Below are 23,465 nucleotides of genomic sequence, written 5' to 3' on the forward strand. Positions count from 1 at the left end.
GTGACAGGGAGTGGAGCTTGTCAGCCATGAGAAGTCACTCCAGCTGTGAAGTGAAAGGATCAGCCATGAGCAGCGGCCACAGAGGACGGGGGAATCTCCAGGGGGATGAGAAGCATTTGGGAGAAGAAGGTCAGAGCCGCTCCCGGTTGTCCCCTCCCTCCCTGGCACTTTGTTTCCAAATCCTTTCCCCACAAGATGCACCAGCCTTTGTGCCCCACAGCATGGTGCCCACCCAGGGTGGCCGCTGGTAGCCCGAGCCTGCCCCACACTGGCCCAGAACAGCCCCGCCATTGCCAACCCCTGCCCTCGGCCTGCTGCATCCATAGCCAAGGGCCTTTGTCCTCTGCGCCGCCCATTGCCAAAGCCCCGCCGCCATTGCCAAAACCTCCCCCATTGCCAAGGGGCCCCCCATTGCCAAGGGCCCCCCCCCACTAAGACCTCCTCAATGCCAAGCCCCCCTCATTGCCACGGCTCTCTCCATTACCAAGCCTCGCCACTGCCAAGAACACCCCCCCAATGTCAAGGGTCCCCCCCCCATGCAGAGGGGGTCCCTTCTCTAACCCCTTCTCAAAGACCCTCCTGCTCGGCCCTCCCCGTTACCAAGGGACCCCAGTTGCTATGCCCCCCCCTCGTTGCCAAGGGCCCGCCCCCGTTGCTACGGGGAAAGGGGTACCCCTCCCCACCTCCCCGCCCCAGGCGCTCACTCCGCTCCAGACGCGCTCGGACCCGCCTCCGCCTCCCCGCGCGTTTCCCGGCCCCGCCCCGCCCCGCCCCGTCCCGTCGGCCAATCAGAGAACGAACGGAGCCTGGTGCTGGCCAATGGCGCAGCTCTTCCGGGTACGGATGAACCCAGTGAGGGGGTAACGCTGTTGTGGCCGAGAGAAAACGTTCCCGGAGTTTGTTTGTCCCCCCTCTGCTCCGGGGGTGACATCACACCGCCACATATTGCCACGCGTGGCGCCATGCAGCCCCAGCAGAACGCGGGTGGGTTCTAACCGCCGGGCACTGCCACGGCACGGGCTGAGGGGAGGGGAACGCGGCCTGAGGGAGCGGCGGGTCCGGCGCTGTCCGAGGGAAGAGCTGGCTCTGCTGTTCCTGAGGGAAAAGGGCATTTCTGGAGGAAAAAGAAAATTATTGGCTTTCCTGAGGGAGAGGCCGGTTTCTGAGTTTTCCAGAGGGAAACGGAAATTTCTGGGTTTACTGAAGGAGAGGTGATTTTATGAATTTCCTAAGGGAAACGAGAATTTTTCCCTGGAAAACAGTGGTTTCCGGTTTTCCAGAGGAAAAAGGAAATGTCAAGTTTTCCTGGGGGAAAGGGAAAATTCTGGATTTCCTGAGAGAGCAACTGGTTTCTGGTTTTCCTAAGAGGAAGGAGATTGTCTGGTTTTCCTAAGGGGAAAGGGAATTTCTGTTTTTCGCGAGGGTGCAGCTGGTTTCTGATTTTCCTGAGGGATGAGGAAATTACTGGTTTTTCTGAGAGGGAGGCTGGTTTCTAGATTTCCTGAGGGGAATTAAATTTCTGGTTTTCCTGCGGGAGAGACCAGTTCCTGGTTTTCCAGACAGCAAAGGAAAATTCTGTTTTTCCTGAGGGAGCAGCCAGTTCCTGGTTTTCCTAAGGGGAAAGGAAATTTCTGATTTTTCCTGATGGAGGGGCCGGTTTCTTACAGTTCTGCTGTGAATGAAGAAGTAATGCCTAATATCTTTTGGATTTTGTTATCCAAGGTAACGACTTAGTAATTTGGAAGTCAAGTTCAAGAGTCAGAGGAGGATCTCTGCATGTTACGCTGCGTATTTGAGGTGCCACAAAGGCACCGAACCGCCGTCCGTTTTCTCTAAGGACATGGTGCTGCTTTGTTTTGCTCTTTGTCGTGAATCTGCTCAAAAAGCAAAACGACGTTCTGAGAGCACGTAACTGGGCACAGCCCCTTGTAACGGGCCTTGAGGAGAGAACTGTCCCACGGGAGGCTGGCTGAGCTGCTCTCTGGGTTCTTGGCGGTGAAGGTAGCCCAGACCGAGCTCTCGCGTGGTCCGGAGCCATAACCTCAGTGCCACTGCAAGCAATTTTTCTTCCGCTCTCTGAGAAACAACCGTCTTGTTTTGTATCAGTCCTTTGGCACGACTGAAGCTGGGCTCACAAGCCTTTATTTTGTAAATTGTGCTGCGTTGCATGGGGATGAAAAGATGGGTTGCTCTTACTGACTGTTGGCTTAGAACAGTTGTGTGCTTGAGTACCCAAAAATACGATGATGCTGTGTATCACTGCTGAGGTGGTTTGTAAGTAGCTCCTACGTTTGCTCTGACTGATAAAAGGGTTTGGGTGGACAGTTCAGCTACAAGCAGTAGACCCTAATGTACACCCTCACATCTTCTGTATTGTTTTACATCACCGTGATATTAACTATAAATTAAATTTAAAAAAAAAAGGGGGGGGGGGTTGGACTAGATGACCTTTAAAGGTCCCTTCCAACCCGAACTAGTCTATGATTCTATGAAAGGGAAATTTCTGTTTTTCCTGAGATAGACTCTGGTTTCTGTTTTTCCTAAGGGAAAAGGAAAGTTTTTTTCCTGAGGGAGGGGAAAGAATTTATCTTTATTTTATTTTTTTTTTTCCTGAGGGATAGGCCAGTTTCTGGTATTCCTGAGGGAAAAGGAAATTTCTGGTTTTACTGACAGAGAAGTAATTTTCTGGATTTCCTAAGGGAAAAGGAAATATCTGGTGTCCCTGAGTGAAAGGATGGTTTCTAGGTTCCAGAGGGAAAAGGAAATTCCTGGTTTTCTGGAGGGGAAAGAGAATTACTGTTTTTCCTAAAGGATAGGCCAGTTCTTGCTTTTCCTGAGGGGAAAAGGAAATTTCTGGATTTCCCAAGGGAAAAAGAAGTTTCTTGTTTTCCTGCGGGAGAGGATGTGTTCTGTTTTTCCTGAGGGAAAAGGTAATTTCTGTTTATCCTGACCCAGGGAGCAACCAGTATATTCACAGTTTGAAACGGTAATCCTGATTTTTGGCTCTTTATTGCAGATCTCTAGCCATGGCGGAGGGGGAGAGGCCGAGGCCGCTTCTCCGGCTGGTGCAGGAGGGACGACTGGACCTCCTCCGGGATGAGCTGCGGCCGGATGATATGCTGGGCCTGGCAATGCAGAGCCAGCGCTATGGGCGCTCGGGGGACACACTGCTACACCACGCTGCCCGGTACGGGCACCGGGACGTCCTCGCCTACCTGGTAGAGGTGCTGGGCATGGACATTGAGGTGTTCAATGATGACTACAAAAGACCCCTCCACGAAGCAGCCTCCATGGGCCACGAGGAGTGTGTCTCCTACCTCCTGGAGAGAGGCGCGAGCGTAGACTGCTTGAAAAAGGCAGACTGGTAGGTCGCTGGCTTGCTTTGCCGTGGGTCAAAGCGATATCTGAAAGGGGTTTGGATACAGAAGGTGGGAATGCAACTGCAGGAGCCAGCATTTAGAATCATGGAATCATAAAATCACAGAAGAGTTTGGGTTGGAAGGGACCTTTCAAGAAAAGACAGAGAAAGACTTCTGAACAAGGCCTGTAGTGACAAATCAAGGGGCAACAGTTTTCAACTAAGAGAGGGTATGTTTGGACTGGACATAAGGAAGAAATGTTTTACAATGAGGGTGGTGAAACTCTGGCCCAAGTTGCCCAGGGAGGTGTTAGATGCCCCATCCCTGGAAACATCCCAGGTCAGGTTGGACGGGGCTCTGAGCAACCTGATCATAGAACCACAGAATAGTTTGGGTTGGAAGGGACCTTTTAAGGCCATCTAGTCCAACACCCCTGCCATGAGCAGGGACATCTGCAACTAGATCAGGTTGCTCAGAGCCCCGTCCAGCCTGACCTGGGATGTTTCCAGGGATGGGGCATCTACCACCTCTCTGGGCAACCTGGGACAGGGTTTCACCACCCTCAGTGTCAAAAATTTCTTCTTTGTATCTATTCTGGATCTACCCTCTTTTAGTTTAAAACCATCACCCTTTGTTCTATCACAACAGGCCCTGCTAAAACATCCGTCCTCATTTTTCTTATCAGCCCCTTTCAGTCCTGGCAGCTGCAGTAAGGTCTCCCTGGAGCTTCTCTGCTCCAGGCTGAGCCCCCCCAGCTCTCCCAGCCTGTCCTCCCAGCAGAGCTGTTCCAGCCCTCGGACCGTTGCTGGGGCCTCCTCTGGCCCTGCTCCAGCAGATCCGTGTCTCTCCTGTGCCGAGGGCTCCAGAGCTGGATGCAGCACTGCAGGGGGGTCTCCCCAGTGTGAGGCAGAGGGGCAGAATCCCCTCCCTTGACTTGCTGGCCACACGGCTTTGGGCGCAGCCCGGGATATGGTTGGCTTTCTGGACTAAACCCCAGCCCTATCACTGATTTCACCGTGTTTATCGTAGAAGTTACGAATTCTTAGAATTAGAAGTAAATTACTGCTTCATTAGCAGATCCAATTTAAAAGCTTTCATCTGCACCTATTTGTTTTTTCTCACTCCCCTCTTTGATGGGAATCAGTGGTACTGATTCACATTTTTGTGTCCTGGTCCTCAGAAACTGAAATAAGAAGATAAAAAGTAAGTTTTCCTCCTGTTTCCACCCTGCAAACAGAGCCTCTTAGGTCAGATTTGCTACTGATATGATAACAACAGCCTCAACAACCCACAAAACAACTGGTTTCTTCAAGGCTTTTGTTTGCCTGGTTACATAGGTAACAGGTAAGCAAATGATGAGGGAATGAGAATTGGGAATAAAATATAAAGCCTAATCCACAACAAGCAGCAGGCCTGATTAATGTCAAATTCACCTCTTGGGAAGGGAGATTCCTGTGTACCACCTTGCAAAAGAAAGCAAAGATTCTCCGCAGCCCACAAATTAAAGCCTGGGGAGGTGGTTTTGAAGCTTAACTAAGGTAAATACAAAGGCAGCATCCCAGTCCTCGTAATCTGAGGCTCTGCCAGCGTCGTGCTGACATCATGGGGAGCAGAGGGAGGCAGGGATCTCATGAGCTGTGTGCAGATGTGTGGGCAAGCTTGGTTTTGTGTGATAGGCCTGCAGTTCCCTTCCATCCACGGATTAAAAACGGGGAGCTATGTGCTTGCTAGCGCCATGTCCCAGCCCTTGGACAAAGTCTCATTTGCACTGAAAATGTACACCGATCTGAGGCACCGTATAGAAACGGAGCTGCAGGAAACACGCAGCTCTGGGCTCAGCTCTACCCCATCGTTCACAGCAGATGTGTGTCTAATCTCTTCTTAAAAATCTTCATCGCTGGAGATTTTTATCTGCCTTCTCAGCACTCTCTTCTTGTCCTTATCTGTCCTTACAACTGGAGCATTTGTCCTAAAGTCTAAGCCAAATCTCTCTCCCTGCAGTTTAGGCCCACGAGTCCTTATTCCTTGTGCAGTGAGAAGTTTTTGTGCCACAGCTTTTCCTGAATGAGGAATGGGCTTGGTGGTTTTTTGGGGGCTTTTTTGTTTTTTTTTTCTCCCAGCTGATGTATGTGGGTTGGTGAAGAGGAGATAAGCCCTCTCCATGCTGGAGAAGTGTTCATCTTTTCTGGGAAAGCTGAGAGGTTTCTGTCCGATCTGTGTGCGCACCCGGTGTTCGACGATTGGGTTGAGTTTGTAGACAGATAAAATGGAGAATGCAGCTCCTACTTGCAGCAGTTAAACTATTATTGTTACATAATGTTGTAATTAAGGAAAACAGGGGTTGGTGCTGGTGAGGTCGGTGAAATTAGTCACCTAAGTAAAGCCAAACACAGGAGATGTCTGGGTTCGCCACCTCGAGTTACCCACGCTTTGCCTTGCGAGTGAACCCTCGGCTAATGCCCACCTCCTGATGGCTTGCAGCTCACTCCTCCAAAGGAGGCTGCAGGTCCAGCAACCTACTGGTCCTCAGTGGGGAAGGATGGGCAAGGAGATAACGGGACACTGGGGAGGAGAAACTCAGTGGTGAACCTGCCCTGCTGCCAGGCGGGAGCTGGGGTGGTTGATAATCTGCAACACATGGATTATAGGTGTGAAAACATGGTTGTTGCTGGGTACAGGGTTGAAAGCAGGGTGAGATGGGCCATTCGCAGTGTTTTTTTGCCAAATGTACCCACTGGATTTCCAGGAGCACATGCATAATCAGTGCAAGGCACAGCTTGGAGATTGTGGGATGGAGAAGATGCTGTTCCTCTGGGGAGCTTGTAAAAATGTTTTTAAATATCAAAGGTTGTTTGCGGACATGTGAAACAGGATAAAGCTGTGAAAAGCTTCGTGTTTAGGCCAGCTGCTCTGCACCAGAAGTGTTCCAGAGTGGCATTTGCTCGTACACTCATGCCCTACTGCCAGGAGATGTGGAGTTGTCTGTGGTTTGCTGGCTGCAGCCACAGCTGCCTGGCTGTGTGACTGACTGGGGTAAGAAATGCTGATGTTAACAGCTCTGTCTCAAGCATCCCAAAAAGTCCAGACCCTGTATTACCTGCATGAAAAAACAGTGCTGTAAAATCTCCCTGGTCCGTATGCAGCATGTGATGAGCCTTGGCCAAAGCATGCAAATGCAGGTGAGATGATAAATTTAGCCCTGGGCTTGGAGAAGGTCTTTGCCTTTAGCCAGCAAAGTTTCTTACTACTTCAGAGTGATTTTAGCACATCAGTTTTCCCTCTGGCTAGCTTACCACAGCTGGCACTGAGCTGCTCTGTTTTATTAGACAGGCCAGTTGGTGCTACAGACAACTTTAAATCATGCTTCAAGCTCAGCCGTTACAACAAAAGCCGTCAGGCTCGTTCAGCACTGTCTCTCTGGTTATTCTATTTGCCTCGTCTTTATTTTAGGACTCCCTTAATGATGGCTTGTACCAGGCAAAGCCTGGAGGTGATCAAAGCTCTTGTGGAGCATGGAGCCAACCCACTGCTGAAGAACAAGGATGGCTGGAATTGCTTCCACATTGCGAGCCGGGAGGGCCATCCTCAGGTCCTCCGGTACCTGCTGGATGCGTCCCCGGGCAGCTGGGACACGGAGAGCATGATAAAGAGAACACCTCTGCACACAGCAGGTAAAAGACGGTCCTGTTGCCACCAGATGGGTTGGAAGAGAAGAGCAGGCTGCGGCAGCAGCAGAGAACAGAAAAAGGGCTGTTGTTTCAGTTCACATTTAGTTTGGAGAAGCAAAGCGTGACCTATCTTGATACAACAGCACAGGGAAACAATTAAATATTAAGTTATTGAAATTAAATGGAAAGAGGCTAGTCGTGGGCATTAGCGGGAGCTCACCTCTCTGAACTTCAGTCTGCTAACAGTGCTCTGCTGCGTCTTTGCAGGGTTTTACCTCAGGACACTCATTTTAGTTGCTTTCGGGTAAATAAATGGTAAGAATTAGGCTTAATATTTCTTAATGATGTGCCAAAGACTGAGCTTGTGAGGGTCCTCAGTTCACATTTCGCTGGATTTTGCCCGTACTCGAAGCATGTTTTTTGTGGTGCGTAGCAGTTATGTTCTCTTGGGAGTGGTGGATCCATCCCAGGAGCACTCGCAATTACCCACTGACTTTGGTTGCCTCGGACCAGGGTGTTTGTCTCCATCTCTGCCTCTCTGTGACAGATATGTCCAAGCTCCCACACATTGTAAAACACTTTTCCTTGCTGTCTTATAAAGCTGCGAATTGCATTTGGAAAATGTGCAAGGCTCCAAGCATATCCTGGCATTTTAAAAGTCCTAAAACCAGCAGAGCTTCTGAGAGGCACTTTTTGGGATCTGCCTCTTGATGGACATTTTTACCAGTTTGATTTATAGCCTTGTCAGTTTTTGTAAGGGACGTATCTCTTGAAATGATCCATTTTTGTGCACGTGCTTCCTATGGCAAATCTGAAGAGCCGTAGGGTCTTTAGGCACAGCCTCTGGAAAAAGCATCGCAGGTTTTGTTACCCTTGCGTTGCTCTCAAGAAGGTAGCACTGAGTGGTGAGAAATCCAGAGTGCCTTTCTGCAAGGGACAAGGATAGTCTCTGCTGGGAATACACGGGGGCTGTTGTTAGCATTGGAGCCCAGGGTGTCCGATTCCCCTTCTCTGCCCTTTTCTTTGGTTTAAAAGGACACATAAAGGGAGTGAACTGGTTTGAGGAACCACAGGCATCCTCTGTAGACGTGGTGGGGAGCAGAAGGCCAACAGCTGAAGAGTGTCCCAGAGGCAATTTGCCTTTGGTTCCTTCCTTTCTGTGGGGGAGTGATTAATTTTAAAATATAAACAATGCACAAGGTGTGCCTCAGTTAAGTCCTCTGACCCTTAATAAGTTGAATGGCCAAAAATATGTTAATGCAGAGTTAAGTTTGTCCTGCCACATCTCGTTGGCCCTTACAGAATATCGGGTCTGGTTACCCACAGACCTGAGCAAGCTAGGCAGTACAGATAAAGCATGTGTCTTCCCAGAGCTTAAATCCCCTTAACTCTGCCTTCCAGAGATGCAGTGAGAGCGGGCAGTGAAGGGAGAGGTGTGTGACAGCCAGTCGGGGTGACGCTGTGGGGCAGGCTCGGGACTGGAGGGTGGTCACTGACCTGAATCTGAAACATGCCCTATCCCTGAGCAGGGATTAGGCTGTGTGTCCCAGGGCTTGGCAGTGTCTCCACAGGAGAGATGAGCATAGGGAGCCACCGCTCAAAGCTGCAGCTACCTACACTCATTTCCCAAAGAATCTAATAGGGATCGACTCTCTGGAAAGACCTGAGATATCGTGAGGAGACCCCTGCTGTGCTGTAATTAATCTTTTGAGTATGTTGCTCCTTGGCTGTCATTCCCATTTCTTCTGCAGCCCTCAGGAAGTCACCCGTCCACTGCACTGTGCTCATCAGCAGTGACAGTCCCAGCCCAGGGGCACTGGCTGCACCTTAGTCCTTGTGCTTGACCTGGGAATGAAAAAAAAGCTGATGAGTTGTTTGATGTTTCAGGCTGGGCAGCGAGGAGCAGGTTGCCTGCATGAGAAATGGCTAATCCTCGTTTATTTGTGCTTTCTCCTGTTCCTGCTCAATCCCATGTCTCGTGTTTCTGTGTCTGGGCTGGCAGGCTGGGCTTGCAGCTCCCTCTCAGCCCTTTGCCCACCGAGAGGTGGATGTTGGGTTGTGATCTGGGGGTTGAGGGTCTGGGGACAGAGTCAGGAGCAGGGTGAGGACTCTCCCGGGAAAGGGGGTGCTTTTGACCTTCATAGAGTCACAGAATCTTTGTGTTGGAAGGGACCTTTCAAGGCCATCTAGTTCAACCCCCCTGCCGTGAGCAGGGGCATCTTCATCCAGATCAGGTTGCTCAGAGCCCCGTCCAACCTGACCTGGGATGTTTCCAGGGATGAGGCATCCAACACCTCTCTGGGCAACCTGGGTCAGTGTTTTGCCACCCTCATTGTCAAAAATTTCTTCCTTCCATCTAGTCTGAATCTGCCCTCTTTTAGTTTAAAACCATCACCCCTTGTCCTATCGCTACAGGCCCTGCTAACAAGTCTGTCCCCATGAGCTTAGTCTCCTCCCTGCCTTGTAGCACTTGGGATAGGGGGTACAGACAGTGACGGTGGGATCCAGTGCCCGGTTCTCACTGCTTCCTAGAGGTGTCTCTACCTGTGTCTTGCCTCCTATGTTTGACTTTCCCTGTGGCAAAGCCATCAACCTGTGATTTGGGTTCACTTCTGGTCTTTTTACTGATTCACGTTAGACCCTGGACCACACAGTGGCGGAGCAGCGGCCGGTGCGGGAAGGGCTGGAGCTGCTCAAACCACTTTTGCCCCCGGCATAATTTTAACCCAGGACGATGCTGGGGGCTGCTGCTCAGTGGGTGCTGGTGCCAGCATCCCCACGCACACCAGCACATAGCCCACTTACACAGACACAGCTCCTGAGGTGGGGGCATGGGTGAAGGGCTGGAGATGATGCCGGAGCTGCCGGGGGAAATCATGTCAAGACAAACTGCTGTCTCAATGAGTTTACATCCCAAGGGTGTGGGTATGAGCACATTAACCCGTGACCAGTCCAGCTGGCTTCCTGGCACAGTTATCCCTGGATAGATGATGGGTAATTTTCTCCCTCACACAATTATTTTTGAGTTGATTCCTCAAGCTTTGCCGCTTCATATATCCATAGCCTGAGGCGAGAGAGCGGGGGAGATGCAATTAGAGGAAGTGGAGTGCAACAGTGGATCTGAGCGCTGCAGCTTTCTTCTGTCTCTGTTGCTGTTGAAGGATGTAATCATGTTGCTTGGGGTGTTTGTTCATCACACAGCTTGTTTTTTTTTTAAAGCCTCCATTTCAAAAAATCCTTTTCACAGTGTGGCTCTGCCTGTATTTACATCAGCTCAGGTGAAAGGGTGATAAACGGGCAGGGAGCAGCAGCAAACAGCCAAGATCTGGGAGGATGGGAACCCTTCCTTGGGCTTTCAAAGAGCATCTATTGTGCAGCTGCTGCTGAAGGTTATTGCTGGTAACACACACTTGTCAGGGGCCCTTCTTTCATTGCACAGAGTAAATAGCCTGATGTAGCAGCTTGGTTTGATTTTTTTTTTTTCTTTAATGTATTTCATTTGTTTGTCAAAATGACCTGCAGAAAAAAAAGCCAGATCAAGGCTGTCCTTACATTGATGTAATATGATAGTTTAAAAAAAAAAAAAAGAGGGAGACTATTTCAGTATGTGATGTTCAAATCCTCCCACACTGTCATTTTTCCTCTGAGATGCTGTCTGGGTGAGGATGCTTCATTAGGACAATGAGATGGGAGCGATGGGTAGTCTTGAGTGGCTGAGGAGGGGTAGAAATGCCATCCAGCTAATTCACCAGCTCCCTGCTTTGTGTTCATTTTGCTTCTCATAGATTTCACTTCAGGGATTAACGAGTACTTGCAAGAAAAGATCTTTGTGTCAGCTTAATTGCATGTACAGTCTCATGCATGTACTCTGCAGTTAGAAACAAACAGTGCCTATATGCATGCCTTTTCCCTGGTTTATCTGGTGTTTTCCTATAGGATCAGGGGAAGGGAAGTCTTGAGATCTGGAGATAATGTTTTAATTACCAAAAATAAGTAATAATAAAAAGCTTTGAATTTAAAGCCTCTTGGAACCCCTTCCTGCATCATGAGTAAGCCAGAAGGGTCAGAAACCTGATTATGTTTCAATGTAGGTGGAAGGTGGCATGAAAACATAAATTAACCCTGTGCTTCCTCTCTCTCATAGCAATGCACGGCTGTTTTGACGTTGTGGAGCTGCTCCTGGAGCGGTAAGCAGGCTTCCTCCCAGCACTGCCTCTGCCTCCCCGCTCTCCCCTGCCTCCCATCCGCTGCCAGGCTCGCTCCAGCCGCCTGGACACAACGGGCATTTATGCCATTCGGGAAGTCCAGCTGCCCTGCATGTGATCCTGAGGATGTCTCCCTTTCCTCCAGGTTTTTCACGGCCGGTTAGGGGCCTTTGAGACAAGGATGCTCTCCGGGCGGGCTCTGACGGGCTCTGACTTCGCGATGACATAAGCCCCGGTTATATAACTCGGCTCTTTTTCTATGCTGATTCATTCTTGTTGCCTCCGATGTGTCCGAGGCCATACGATAACAACAAAACAGGTTTCTGGCAGCTTGGTTCTGGGCGCAGTTCCTCGAGGCTGAACTCAACTTTCAGGCTTTATTTTCAGGCTGCGACTCCCGGGAGACTGCTGTGAAGTGGATTTAAACCAGCCCATGCCCAGCCATCCTGACCCTGTTACCTTCCTAACCAGCGCTGCCTGCTGCCAGAGCTGGAGCAGTTTTCCCTGGGCATCGCAGCTGCTGCTAGCCGCAAGCTCCCGTTAGCTGACTCGTCCCAGCCTTGTTAATTCCTGTCCACGCTTGGCCCAGCATAAATGTAGCCCCGTGGTTTGAGCCAGGCTTTCAATTTTAATTCAGTCTTCTCTTATTTCAATGGAGCTTTAACCTGAGTGAGACCTGTGAGCTTTGATTTTGTATGTGGTGTTATTATGTGAAGATATGGTTTTCTTTTCTGCTAGTGCCTACCTTACCCCTTCTAGAAATCCCTGTGTGGCGGGCAAGGGAAATGTAAGTGATCTGTAGATCTCTGGCTTTCTTGCAGCCTGAGCAAGCTGCACTGGCTGAGTACCAGATCTCTGACCCAAAAAAACCCAGCAGACTGTACCCCAGGCCGTAAAGCACCGAGACAGGTCTACGGGCAGGCTTTATATATGCCATATCCGATCCCATCTGCTGATAGTCTCCTGCCCCACCAATGCAAAGCAACTGGTGCAGTAAGGATTTTAGAGCTGCCAACAATTCTGTCCTGGCTTTTGTCTTCCCTCCCAGGTGCCAGTACAAACCTGACAGCAGAGACAAATGTGGAGTCACTCCCTTTATGGATGCTATCCAGAACGGGCATGTCAACATCGCCCGGCTGCTCCTGGAAAAACACCAGGTGGGTGCCAAAAACCTCACCTCCCTCCTCCATGACCTGGCGTCGAACTACCAGGACAAGCAATCCACGTGTTCACTGTAACCATATTGTAAAGAACCAAACTCCCAAATTGTAAAGAAGCGAATTGCGAAAGAAAGCAAATTCCCCTTGGAGACGAGCAAGATTTTGCTGAGTAAGGCCACCAGGACTCAGCTCATGAGGCAGGGATGTGTCCCCATAGCTGGCGAAGGGAGATGAAGAGACAAGGCAGCCGCAGGAGGGGACAGGACTTGCCCAGTGCTGCAGGGGCAGCTGTGCCAAAGCCAAATCCGGTACTCGGGAGTGCTGAGGCTCAGCATGGAGGCTCTCATGGCAGCGCTGAGGGTGGATAACACGGAGGCGTCTGGCTGTGCCGGCAGCAGCTCATCTCTGGCCTCTCTCTCGTGGCAGCTGCTGCTCCTGTGTTGTCTCCCAGTAATCTCCGATTTCCTCGTACAAGGCATAACAGGGATGTCATTAGAGCCAATTGTGCGTAGTAGGAAAGAGACCGCTGCATTATTTATTGACTGTTGAATTGATGTGAGATGGTTGGAGCCCACCTAACGGCTGATTTGCACAGAGGTGGGGTTGTGCATCCCTTCTGCTCTCCTTTGCCCTCACTTGGCCTCTCCTCTGCGCCAGCTCTCGTGTTCATCGGATGCTGTGCCAAACTGGTGCAGCTCGCTGGCCTGGCAGGAAGCTAGTGTGGCAAAACCAGTGAATCTGTTTGTGCCATGCTGGCATGTTGAATCGGCCAGCTGAGCCCCCAGCATGGCACAGAGTGGACCAGGGAACGTGGTACCATACTTTTCAAGATCGCAGGCTTTGGACTTAGCTGTAACAAGTAGCCTCACCCAGCAGAGATGGTTTGATTCCCAGGCTGTGTTTGAGTGCGTAGATATTTGTTGACTTCAGGAGACATTCACATACTTGCCTTTGATCATCTGGCCCTTACGGGGTAAAACATTTGTGAAGTTTTCTTATGTTTTTAGTCTCACATTTCAGGCAATGAAGATGGAATAGTTGATTTAATTTCCTCATTGTGGTGCCCTGGCTTACTGCCATGAAGCAGCACTGGAAACACTAATGGCAGTGTTGCTACCTTCTAGGTTTTATAAAACCATGAGTCAGGGCCAGTAGATTTCAAGGGGTGGGATTATATCCTTTAGGATGAGTGCACTGTGTATTACTTGCGTTACCCTTCTTGATTTTACGTCTTTGCGGTTCACATTAGGAGACTCTCAGAAGAGATCTCATGAGGTCATCCGCCCATCTCCCTCCCTCTACGTGTGTCCAGGGTCTTCACCACCAGCACAAAGGTTGGACATGGGTTGTTTCTTGCTGCTTTAAAGAGATGAAACCCGTCATATGTGTTCCAACTGAAGAGAGAGGGGGCTTGGTCGTTCTCTTTTGGCACTAGTTTTGCTTACCACTTAACAAGCTCAGCAGAGAGCTGGCTCTGGTCTGCAAATCATGATGCTACCAGCTGTACCAGTCCTGCTGGTGACATCCCATGTGTTCATTGCCATCACCGTGGCTGTGGCAGGCAGACATGATTCTGCTTGGCCTGGTGATTGTCCTTGAAGGTTTGGCCAAGCTGTTCACTGCTTTCCCTTTCCCTCCTCCCCCATTCCAGGCCTGTCCTACAGCTGTGGATGCACTGGGCGCTCAACCTCTGCACCGGGCAGCTGTCACAGCCCAGGATGAAGCCATCCAGTTCCTTGTCTCTGAGCTGGGTGTTGACGTCAATGAGAGAGTGACGACCTTCCAGCTCACAGCACTGCACTACGCAGCCAAGGTTTGTCCCTGTTCCCAGGCTTCCTCTACAAAGTCTCTGCTAGTTGGTGTGCCACCAGCAGGCATCTAAAACAGGTTGGTTTAGTAGTTCGCCACTGATGGAGGATTTACATTCTTAGCTCATCCTCTGTCACCGTCTATCTGCTCCTGACCACTCCTATACTGTGTTTAATGGTTTTTAGACTCTCATTAAGGGTGTCCAGCTATCTGCAGAGTGGTGGTGGGTGTCTGAGTTGCTGTTTGACACTCTCCTGCCCACGCCGCTGACTGCGCTGCAGCTTAGTAAACCCTCCTGCCTGGCATGTGGCTGAATGGGATCCTGCGGGAGCAGAGGCGGGTGACGATAGGGCTCAGCTCCCTTGCCATGCATCCAGTTGGCTGTGCTCTGGATAGGGCTTGACCCATGCCTCTAATGAGCATTGCTCTGACAGTCCACTGCCTTTGGACTAAAGTGCAATTCCTGAAGGGAGGCCACCCTGGTAAGTTATTGGGAGCTGTAGGTACCAACAGCTCATGAGCTGTGATGGTTCTTCACCAGCGTGTTCTTACTCACCTGGCAGAGGAGACGTAGATGAAACGCTGCTCAGATTTCTTTCGCTGTCTTTCTTCAGCCCTGGTGGTTTGAGTCCCAGCGGGTCAGTAGCCAGTCTCCATGTTAGCAGCTTGCTGGACAGAAGATGGCTGATGTTTGTCCCAGTAGGCTGGATTCTGGCCTGCCTATGGCCAGACATGAGAAAGGAGAGGTGGAAAGGCAGAGAGAGCTCCCAGGTGATTATCTGTGTCCTTCACACAGGAGCTGTTTTGAATTCCAGGCAGTGAGAGTTGTTTGAGCTTTCTCCTCCTCCCATCTCATGGCCGCGTGGGAAGTGGGGCTTGGTGGGCTGTGGGTCCTGCAACGCTCCCTGGGAGTGCAGAGCAGATCTCAAAAGCCTCACCGCCGAGCAGGATCCCTCCTGCGACCCTGCTGCCTCCCTTCTGCTTGGTGCTGTCGCACCACAGTGTGCAGCATGCTGGCAGGGGAAGGTCCCTGCTCAGATCCCTGCGTGTCAAACCTTTAACATGCAGCACTTGGAGCCTGGTCTAGACTTGTAGTGCGAGCGGAGCAGCATCCCAGCGCCCCACTCCTACAAAAGCATCAATGACACTTGCTGGGAGTGCTGGCAACTGTATTCTCCTCCAGCCCAACCCAGCCATGGCATTTGCTGGCTCCCACAAAGGAGGCCTTTCTCCCAGCTTCCCTTCCTCATGCTCTGGGAAACCATGTTGAAAGCCCTTTTGGTTGCCAAGGGTACGTTTAACAGCAAGGCTATTGGGGAATATAATGTGCCTTGGAGAAGATCCCAGCTCTGTCTTGGCGAGCAGCTGATTGGGGAGCGATTTGATGGGTTTCTCTTCCTTCCCGAGGCTCAGTGTCACTTTATATTTACAGCATCATTTGTTTGGCTGGTGGCTTTGTTGGGTGTTTTTCTTCTTTTCTTATTACTTTGCATTTATAAATACGTGAAAATCAAATTACGTTTTCAACTCCATTTGCTGCCGAGGCTGTGGCAGCTAAAGCAGTTCGTGGCTTGCTGTCTTTGCCGCTGAGAAGGGGTGTGCAGCAGGGAAATGGGAGCCTTGAGCAGGGGGGAAGATGCTACCGAGTCGTATGATAATGGGGTAAAGAGTGGGTGGTAGGGATAAAAATAAGGGCCTTCCATTCTCATGCTGCACGACAAAGACTAATTCATTGCATTGAAGAAGTAATTACAAAATCAGGCATGTTACTTAGGGAGAGAGGATTTATTTAAGGAGAAGCTTGTGCAGAGAGGAGGGGTGTGGGCACTGTATTGTGTTTTCCCCTGCAGAGTTTAAAATTGACTCCTGGCAGAGGAAAGAGAGAGGACGCTGTGGGTCGTGACGTGTGTAAGCATAGCGTTCCGCGTCTTCTCGCAGGGCATTACAAATACCGGAGTAATGCTTTAGGAAATGCCGGTGTCTGAGGGTACCTACAGGCAGATGCGCAACAGTCCACATCAGCAACAGGTTATGCTCTCTGAGCTGAAATACACCTCAATAAGAGCAACTCTAGATGCCCGTGGTACTTGAAGTAGATTTAGAGCGTAGGAAAACAACGCGGCTTTTTGCTGACATTTAGTCCTTTTAACAGCCAGCTGCCAATTATGAACGGTAAGTCAGGGATCCTACACCTCTGTGGCCAGCTGAAGTTAAAAGCAATTAAATTGAGTTACTTGATTGGAAGCGAGGACTGGAGAGGCAAAGGCAAGATTGGTTGACAAATTAGTGTGCTAAAGAAACGTCTTTAGGTTGTGTCACCTAACTGTCAGAGGTCGCTTGTGCATTAACTCCTCCACAGCCACCAGCAAAGGCAAAGCCACGCTGGGAGACAATCCTACAAATCCCTCCCAATTCAAGGTCCCAGCAGTGCAAGGTGGATCTGTTGACCACGATCAGGAAGATCGTGTGGGATCTACAGCCGTCTAAAAGCAGATCCACCTGCCTGGATCTGGACTGCATTGTGTGTCCATCGCACCTGCCCTGCCGCGGCACCGCGCTCGGTTTTTGGTTGTACCGCCATCCCCAGAGACAGCTCCGCACTGCAGAGTGATTTTTAAGCCCTGTTGGTCTTAATTGAACACTTTTGATTTTAAAACATGGTGTTAAATGTTCGCAGAGGGAATTATGCTCCTGGGATGCCTCTTACTGCCTTTTCAGCCTCTGGGTTGCAGTTGCTGCCGCGGCACACGAGGCTTGCGGACACGCTGACCGAGGGCCAAGCTCTGACTCCTCTCATGGGTAGCTGGTGGAAGGGCTGGAGAAGATGCCTGGTGGCATCTCTGGTGGCCAGTTCCTGTTGGGTAGCAGGAGCGTGTCTGCTGTGCCTGGGCAATCCGTGACTAATGGACCCGATCTGCACTGCCACAGGCAGCCAACCCTGATTTCCAGCTGCTGTAAGATCCTCTGGAGCCTGAAGCAGCTCCTGGTAGCCCCAGATTTAACCGTGACAGAGTGGATCTGCATCTCTGCCCTTCCAGGTGCTGTATGCAGTTAGGGACAGATCGCTTGCGGCCTCCTTTCTTTTCAGGCCTGTGTTATTTCTGCCAAATGCAAAGGTGAGAAATTGCACAGAGCTGATCCTGAATTTCACGTGCTCGCCGCTGCAGGAAGGACACGCGCGCACCATCCAGACGCTGCTGTCCCTCGGCGCTGATGTCCACGCAAAGGATGGGAAAAACCGTTCCGGTAAGGCTGCCGAGCTATTTGTTCACCCTCTGTATGACAGCGAGAGCTTGCTTTAGCAGCAGGAGCGCAGCCTCCAAAGCAGCCTGTGCTGCGTCCGCTCAGCGGAGCATGCAAGGGGATGCCAGATGCAAGTATGCAAATGGCTCTTGGAGCGGCGCGACGTGTGGGGTTTTTTGCAGCTTTCATTCACTGACTGTCTTCCTGCTGGACTTTCTGATGTCTAATGGCGTGGTTGAGCCTGCGCTGGGGCCTTCCCCATAGGGGAAGAACAGAGATGCTAATTGGTGTTTCTCTTTACCCAGATGCTTATTTTGCATGAAACTTTCAGGAGCTTACTATCTTCGATACCGCTGCCTCGCCATCAAATTTGGTTGAAATTAGCCAGTTTGAAGTGGTTAGGGTGGGCAAATACGACAACTGCACAAGCTCTTAAGCCTCATCTCCTTAGCAAACTGCTTAGGGATGGCGTATGAGCAAATAATGACAGAGAGCTTGGATGTAAATATAGTTGCTATAGTAATGCCAGTGAGGCATCTCTTGCATCAGCATCTCTCTCAAAAAAAAGTGTATATATAAATGGTTTCAGTCATTGCCAAAATTGGCAACTTACCCAGTCTTCAGGTTTGCTTAATAACACGCTTCAGCGGTGAGCATGAACAGTCTTGTATCTCTCTCGATCTCTCCCTCCACCCCCTCAGTGAGTAAATTTGAGCTCTGCTGAACTCATCCAACCCTGGGACGTTCGTGGTGGCTCCTTATGCCCATCGGCTGCCCTGTTGCCTGGCTCCTTTGCTGCGTTAGTGTCAGTGTTCCTGGGCTGCTTCTCACCCAGACTCCACTCCTGCAAAGTGTCCTGCATGGATTATCCATGGGGATCAGGATACCCTGTGGTCAACATCAGCCTGCAGCAGGACCTAATGATGCTCAGCATAAAAGATACTCACCCCTGTGCAGGATTAGGCCAGGAGATCGAGGCTGGCTCACCCTGTTTACACAAGCCAAGTGTAACAGGACCGCCGAACTGTGCTGGAGCCACGCTGGCTCAGCGTGCTGGCTGTCGGAGGGGTCTGCAGGGTGAGCTGGGGCTTGGGCTGGACTTATTTCATCCTCCTCCTGTGGGATGCCTTCTGCTGCATGCAATGCATGGAAACTTTTCTGATTTACTCCCTGCAAACCTGGTTAGCTTTGGCTCAGCCAGGTTAGTACTGCTTGATGGATTGGAGGGACTAGTAACCTGTGAGGGGAAGACTGGGGTAAGGTGGGCTGGTAGCTTTTCTACCAGCATGTCTGGGTGTGGAAGAGGACGTGTCCCCTGCTTGGGCAGGTTTAGTCATGCCGTCGCTGCCACAGATGTGTGCGGCTGCGGCAGCTGAGCCCTGCCGTGCTGTCACATGGCTGCTTGGCTGCGTGTTGCAACTGGGAAAAGTCATTTTTCATCCTTGGTGTGTTTCTTCTGCTGACTCGGTTTCCTTCCCTGGAAATCCGATATTCGCATCTGAAGCGGGCTGAGGCTGAACCCACTGGGCCATCTCTGCTCCTGTCCTGACATCTTGTCTCCCCCACAGCCCTGCACGCGGCGTGTGCTGGGCAGCAGGCGGATGCTGCACGGATCCTGCTCGGCGCCGGGCTGCGGGATGCCCCGGATGGCATGGGCATGCTGGCGCGGCAGCTCGCGAGGAAGCCAGATGTCATCCAGGTTTTCCAGGAAACGAATATCAGCGTGTGAGACCAACGGGGAAAAAAAGAAACGTGTTTCATTTCAGCATGGTACATTAGTTATTGCTTAACAACTATTCAGATTTGGGCAAAAATGATGGGATTTTTGCTCAGAAATTGAGCAGAGAAACCAAGCTTGACACCTGCGAAATATGTTTAAGAGAAAATATATTTTAAATAGGATTATCTCAAAAAGATAGTGGATGTAATGGATCTGGGCTGTCACATTTCTGTACTGATCCCATCCTTGTAAATTTATGGCTGATCATAGAACCACAGAACAGTTTGGGTTGGAAGGGACCTTTCAAGGACATCTAGTCCAGCCCCTCTGCAGTGAGCAGGGACATCTTCAACTAGATCAGGTTGCTTGGAGTCCCGTCCAACCTGGCCTTGAATGTTTTCAGGGTTGTCCACCTCTCTGGGCAACCTGTGCCAGTGTTTCACCAACTGTTCTTCCTTCACTTCCAGATTTCGGGGCTGAACTTCACGTCATCTTGTGCAGCACCCAGCATGTCCAAACAGCTGAGGCCACAGCTCCCTGAAGTATAACCATCCAAGGAAGGTGCCCCATGGGCCACTGCTAGGTCATCTCTGAGGACCTGCATGGTTTGAATGGACTGGAGCCTACCGAGCTCTGGATGGGATGTTTCCATACAATGGACATCCTGAAGGAGAAGTTACGCCTGGATTGTTGATTTTTATAGCCCTTAATGGACCTAGTCATCACTCATTTCTTAAGTTAAGTGGCCACCTCTTTCAGTAGCCCCTGAGAGGCCGAGTGCAGTGCAGCGTAAGTGAGCCCTTGGGGACTCTTCCTTCATCGGGTTTGAGCTGCAGAGGACAAGTGCAGGGAGTCTTCAAGCTGCACCAACCTCTTATGGCCTTTTTCATGGCCCAAACCTGATTCCAAAGCCTGCTGAAATCAATAGTAAGACCTCAAGGTTGCAGTGACTTCAAGGGTCTTTGGAGCAGGCTAAAAAAGAGGTTATCTGTTAGTCCAGACAGCCTTGCTTGGCACTTCTCACCACCAATGAACTTCAAAGAGCAGCATATTTTTTTTTTAAGTGTATGGGGAAATGGTTTAATACTTAATGTAGCCAGTAAGTTTCTAACAGCCTGGAATACACATAAAGGTGAGAGCTACTGTAGCAGTTTGGTTTATTTGTATCCATCTAGAATTATAAATTTGGTTTTGCATAGAGACATGGCACACCCCTGTCTATATGTAAGGTCGAGATATAGTCGAGGAATAGTGTGGCCAGCAGGAGTAGGGAAGTGATCGTGCCCCTGTACTCGGCACTGGTGAGGCCGCACCTCGAATCCTGTGTTCAGTGTTGGGCCCCTCACTGCAAGAAGGACATTGAGGTGCTGGGGCGTGTCCAGAGAAGGGCAACGAAGCTGGGGAGGGGTCTGGAGCACAAGTCTGATGAGGAGCGGCTGAGGGAACTGGAGTTGCTCAGTCTGGAGAAGAGGAGGCTGAGGGGAGACCTTATCACTCTCTACAACTACCTGAAAGGGGGTTGTGGCGACGAAGGTGTTGGTCTCTTCTCCCAAGTAACTAGTGATAGGACGAGAGGAAATGGCCTCAAGTTGCGCCAGGGGAGGTTTAGATTGGATATTAGGAAAAATTTCTTCACCGAGAGGGTGGTCAGGCATTGGAACAGGCTGCCCAGGGAGGTGGTGGAGTCGCCATCTCTGGAAGTGTTCAAAAAACGTGTGGATGTGGCGCTTGAGGACATGGTTTAGGGAACATGGTGGCGCTGGATTAATGGTTGGACTTGGTGATCTTAAAGGTCCTTTCCAACCTAGTGATTCTGTGATATAAAAAACAATGGGATTCCACGGGTTTGGCGATAGCAGATGCTAAAAAGCAGACAGGCCTATAACTGAGCGAGTGAGCTAGGTTTTGCTCTGCCCAAGCTGTGGTGCTCACATCGTGGTTTGACGCATGACCCACGTGCTCCCGGATGGGTTTAAGACGATGCTGAGCTCTGAGTGAGAAATTCCCATCCCACGGTCCCTGGAGCAGAATCTGCCGTGATGATCCTAAGCCAGAGCGACAACAGCACCGTGCTCCTCTTGAGTCAAACAGCCTTTACAGCAGGGTTCAGGTCTCCTCCCCTCTGCCTGCTCCTGTTGCACAATGAGAAGCAGTGCGCTCGCAAAAGTAATTTGGGGGGCTGATAGCTTGCAGGAGAGGGAGAAGCAGGGCTTGGTAGCATCTTAAGACTCGTCCAAATGTGCCTGTGAAGACCTGCTTTTTGCCAGTCTTCCCCGCTCTTGTTTATCCATCTGTGAATGAGATTCTTCTCCACCAGGGAGGAAAAATGGATTGATGCTGGAAGGCACTAACGGTGCAGGGTGATGGGCGCCTTATCAGCTCCTGGGCAGGCGAGGAAGTAGCTTTATTCCTCTAAAGACCCTGAATCCTTCCATAAATCTGTCCCCGGCCTCCATACAGCAAACGGCAATATTGCCACCCAGTAAATGCAAGGGGCTGCTTTATTCCCACTTTTCACGATGTTAGCAAACCATGAAATAGCTGTTTCCTCCCCATATCCCTGCCAGCAAGTTCAGATTGCTTGCGAGTCTAAGCTTTTATGAGAAAGCAAGTGAGAATGTTTTCAAATGCCTGTCTCTGGCTTTCCTGGCCATGGAAAATACCTTGAAAACACAAAACTTGCAGTATTTTGAAAGGTTTCACCGATTTCCAAAGGCTTATGGACAGTAGCAGAGGGCCTGTCTGCCTGGGATGGGGAGCTCAGGCACTGTGCTCTCATCCAAAAGTGAAATGTAATGGCAGGTCTCCAGCACTGTCTTTTATTTACCCCTCCTTTAAATCTGCCCCTCAGGCAATAAAAAAGATGCGTAAAAACAAACTGGCCGTTGTCCTCATGGGTGATCAGGTGCAAAAGGACCTTAGAAAAGGAACGTGGATTCAGCTGTATGCCTGCAAAATTAGCCCGAGGAAGAGCCCTTCTTGTCTGTCTTGGTTTTTTTGCTGTCGCGTACTCGCTGCAAGGTGAGAGCAAGGGGTCAGGACACCTTTACGTCCGCGAGAGCGTGCTGCAAAATGCTGGGAAGAGCTCGGCGGCGCTAGACCGCGGGCGTGCGAACCCCCGTTGTGTTCCTGGCAGACGTCTGGCGTGGAGAGACGGTTACGGGCGCCTGGTCCCCGGGGAGGAAGCCCGGGAGCTGGGCTCGGTGCCACACGGCGCTGAAGGCAGCTTGGAGCGGAGCCTGGCAGCCGGCGCACGGCTTCGGCGCTGTCCTGTTATGCCACCTCTTCCACCCTTGGCACCGGCGCTCGCGGGGGGACCTGCAGACACTCCTGGTCCTGCAGCCGCAGAGGAGAAGACCTAGTGCCTTCGTCCTGTGGGATGTGGCTGCGATACAGCCGGGGTGAGTAGAGCATCTGGATAGGTAGGAAATAACGTTGCAACGCCGTCGGAGATCGTTGGGAGGCCTTGCAGGAAAAGGTGGCATTTTATTTTCAAATAAAATTGATTTTGCTCTGGCGGTCGCACCATCACACGCCTCCTAAGTCGCAAGCAGCAAGCCACGTGTGCGCGGGTGGCACAGCCAGGTTTCCTTGCGATGTCGCCAAGGAGGATGAGGGACTGCAGCTATTCCATCCTCATCACATCTCCCCGGCTTTCCTTCGGGTGGTGACCATGTATCGGTTTTGGATGTGCCCTTTTGTACCTCTTTGGAGCTGGTGGTGATTTTCGTTCCATCCTGGTTTTTTCTCCGTGAGTTACGAGGATTCGCTCTCTGGCTGTTGTCTCTCAGCCCTGGTGTCCCAGCTACCTGCTGGTAGATGTGAGCCAAGAGCTTGAGGACTTGTTGGCCATGGTGCATCACCACCGTTTTACCGTCTCTTCTGCGGCTTCCACAGCCCTTCATGTGTCCCCGTGGCACCTTGGGGCTGGCAGGTCCCATCCCCCCTGGGGCCATCCAGGCCCCTTCGTCTCTCCTCTAAATATTAAAATAATTTTAAAAGATCCGCTCTGCTCCCCGTCCCAGCCCCCACCACGCGGCTGTGGCTGCGGGACGGAGCTTTGCCTGGTTCTTCATCGGCCTTGGCGTGCGCTCCCCTCTGCATTGTACATCCCGGTAGATACGGGGAACGCAGCCGTATGATCAAATTAAGATGTCATAAGCCCTGCGGGTGTCTAATCCACGCCGGCGTGTAAGCAGCTTTGCCACGGCCCGTGTGTACGTGCTTCCTCCCCGGCTCGCTCGTCTTCCCCGGGATGCTGATCCGTGGGGCGTTAAAACCAGCGCGCGGCCGGGAAATTC

General features: G+C 50.9%; 1 protein-coding gene across 1 annotated transcript; it reads left to right on the forward strand.

Moving 5' to 3' along the window:
- Positions 1 to 2,332: 2,332 nt before the first annotated feature.
- Positions 2,333 to 19,173, forward strand: ANKRD16 (ankyrin repeat domain 16; the record flags this gene model as incomplete). The annotated part of the gene is made up of 7 exons (XM_082013835.1): positions 2,333 to 3,364; positions 6,810 to 7,030; positions 11,172 to 11,214; positions 12,281 to 12,389; positions 14,044 to 14,205; positions 17,369 to 17,447; positions 19,013 to 19,173. The coding sequence occupies exons 1-7, from the start codon at positions 3,027 to 3,029 to the stop codon at positions 19,171 to 19,173; spliced, it is 1,113 nt and encodes a 370-aa protein (XP_081869961.1). The 5' UTR covers positions 2,333 to 3,026.
- Positions 19,174 to 23,465: the final 4,292 nt, after the last annotated feature.

Source organism: Phaethon aethereus (assembly GCF_964289735.1).
Source record: "Phaethon aethereus genome assembly, chromosome: 1".
In the NCBI taxonomy this organism is placed as follows: domain Eukaryota; kingdom Metazoa; phylum Chordata; class Aves; order Phaethontiformes; family Phaethontidae; genus Phaethon; species Phaethon aethereus.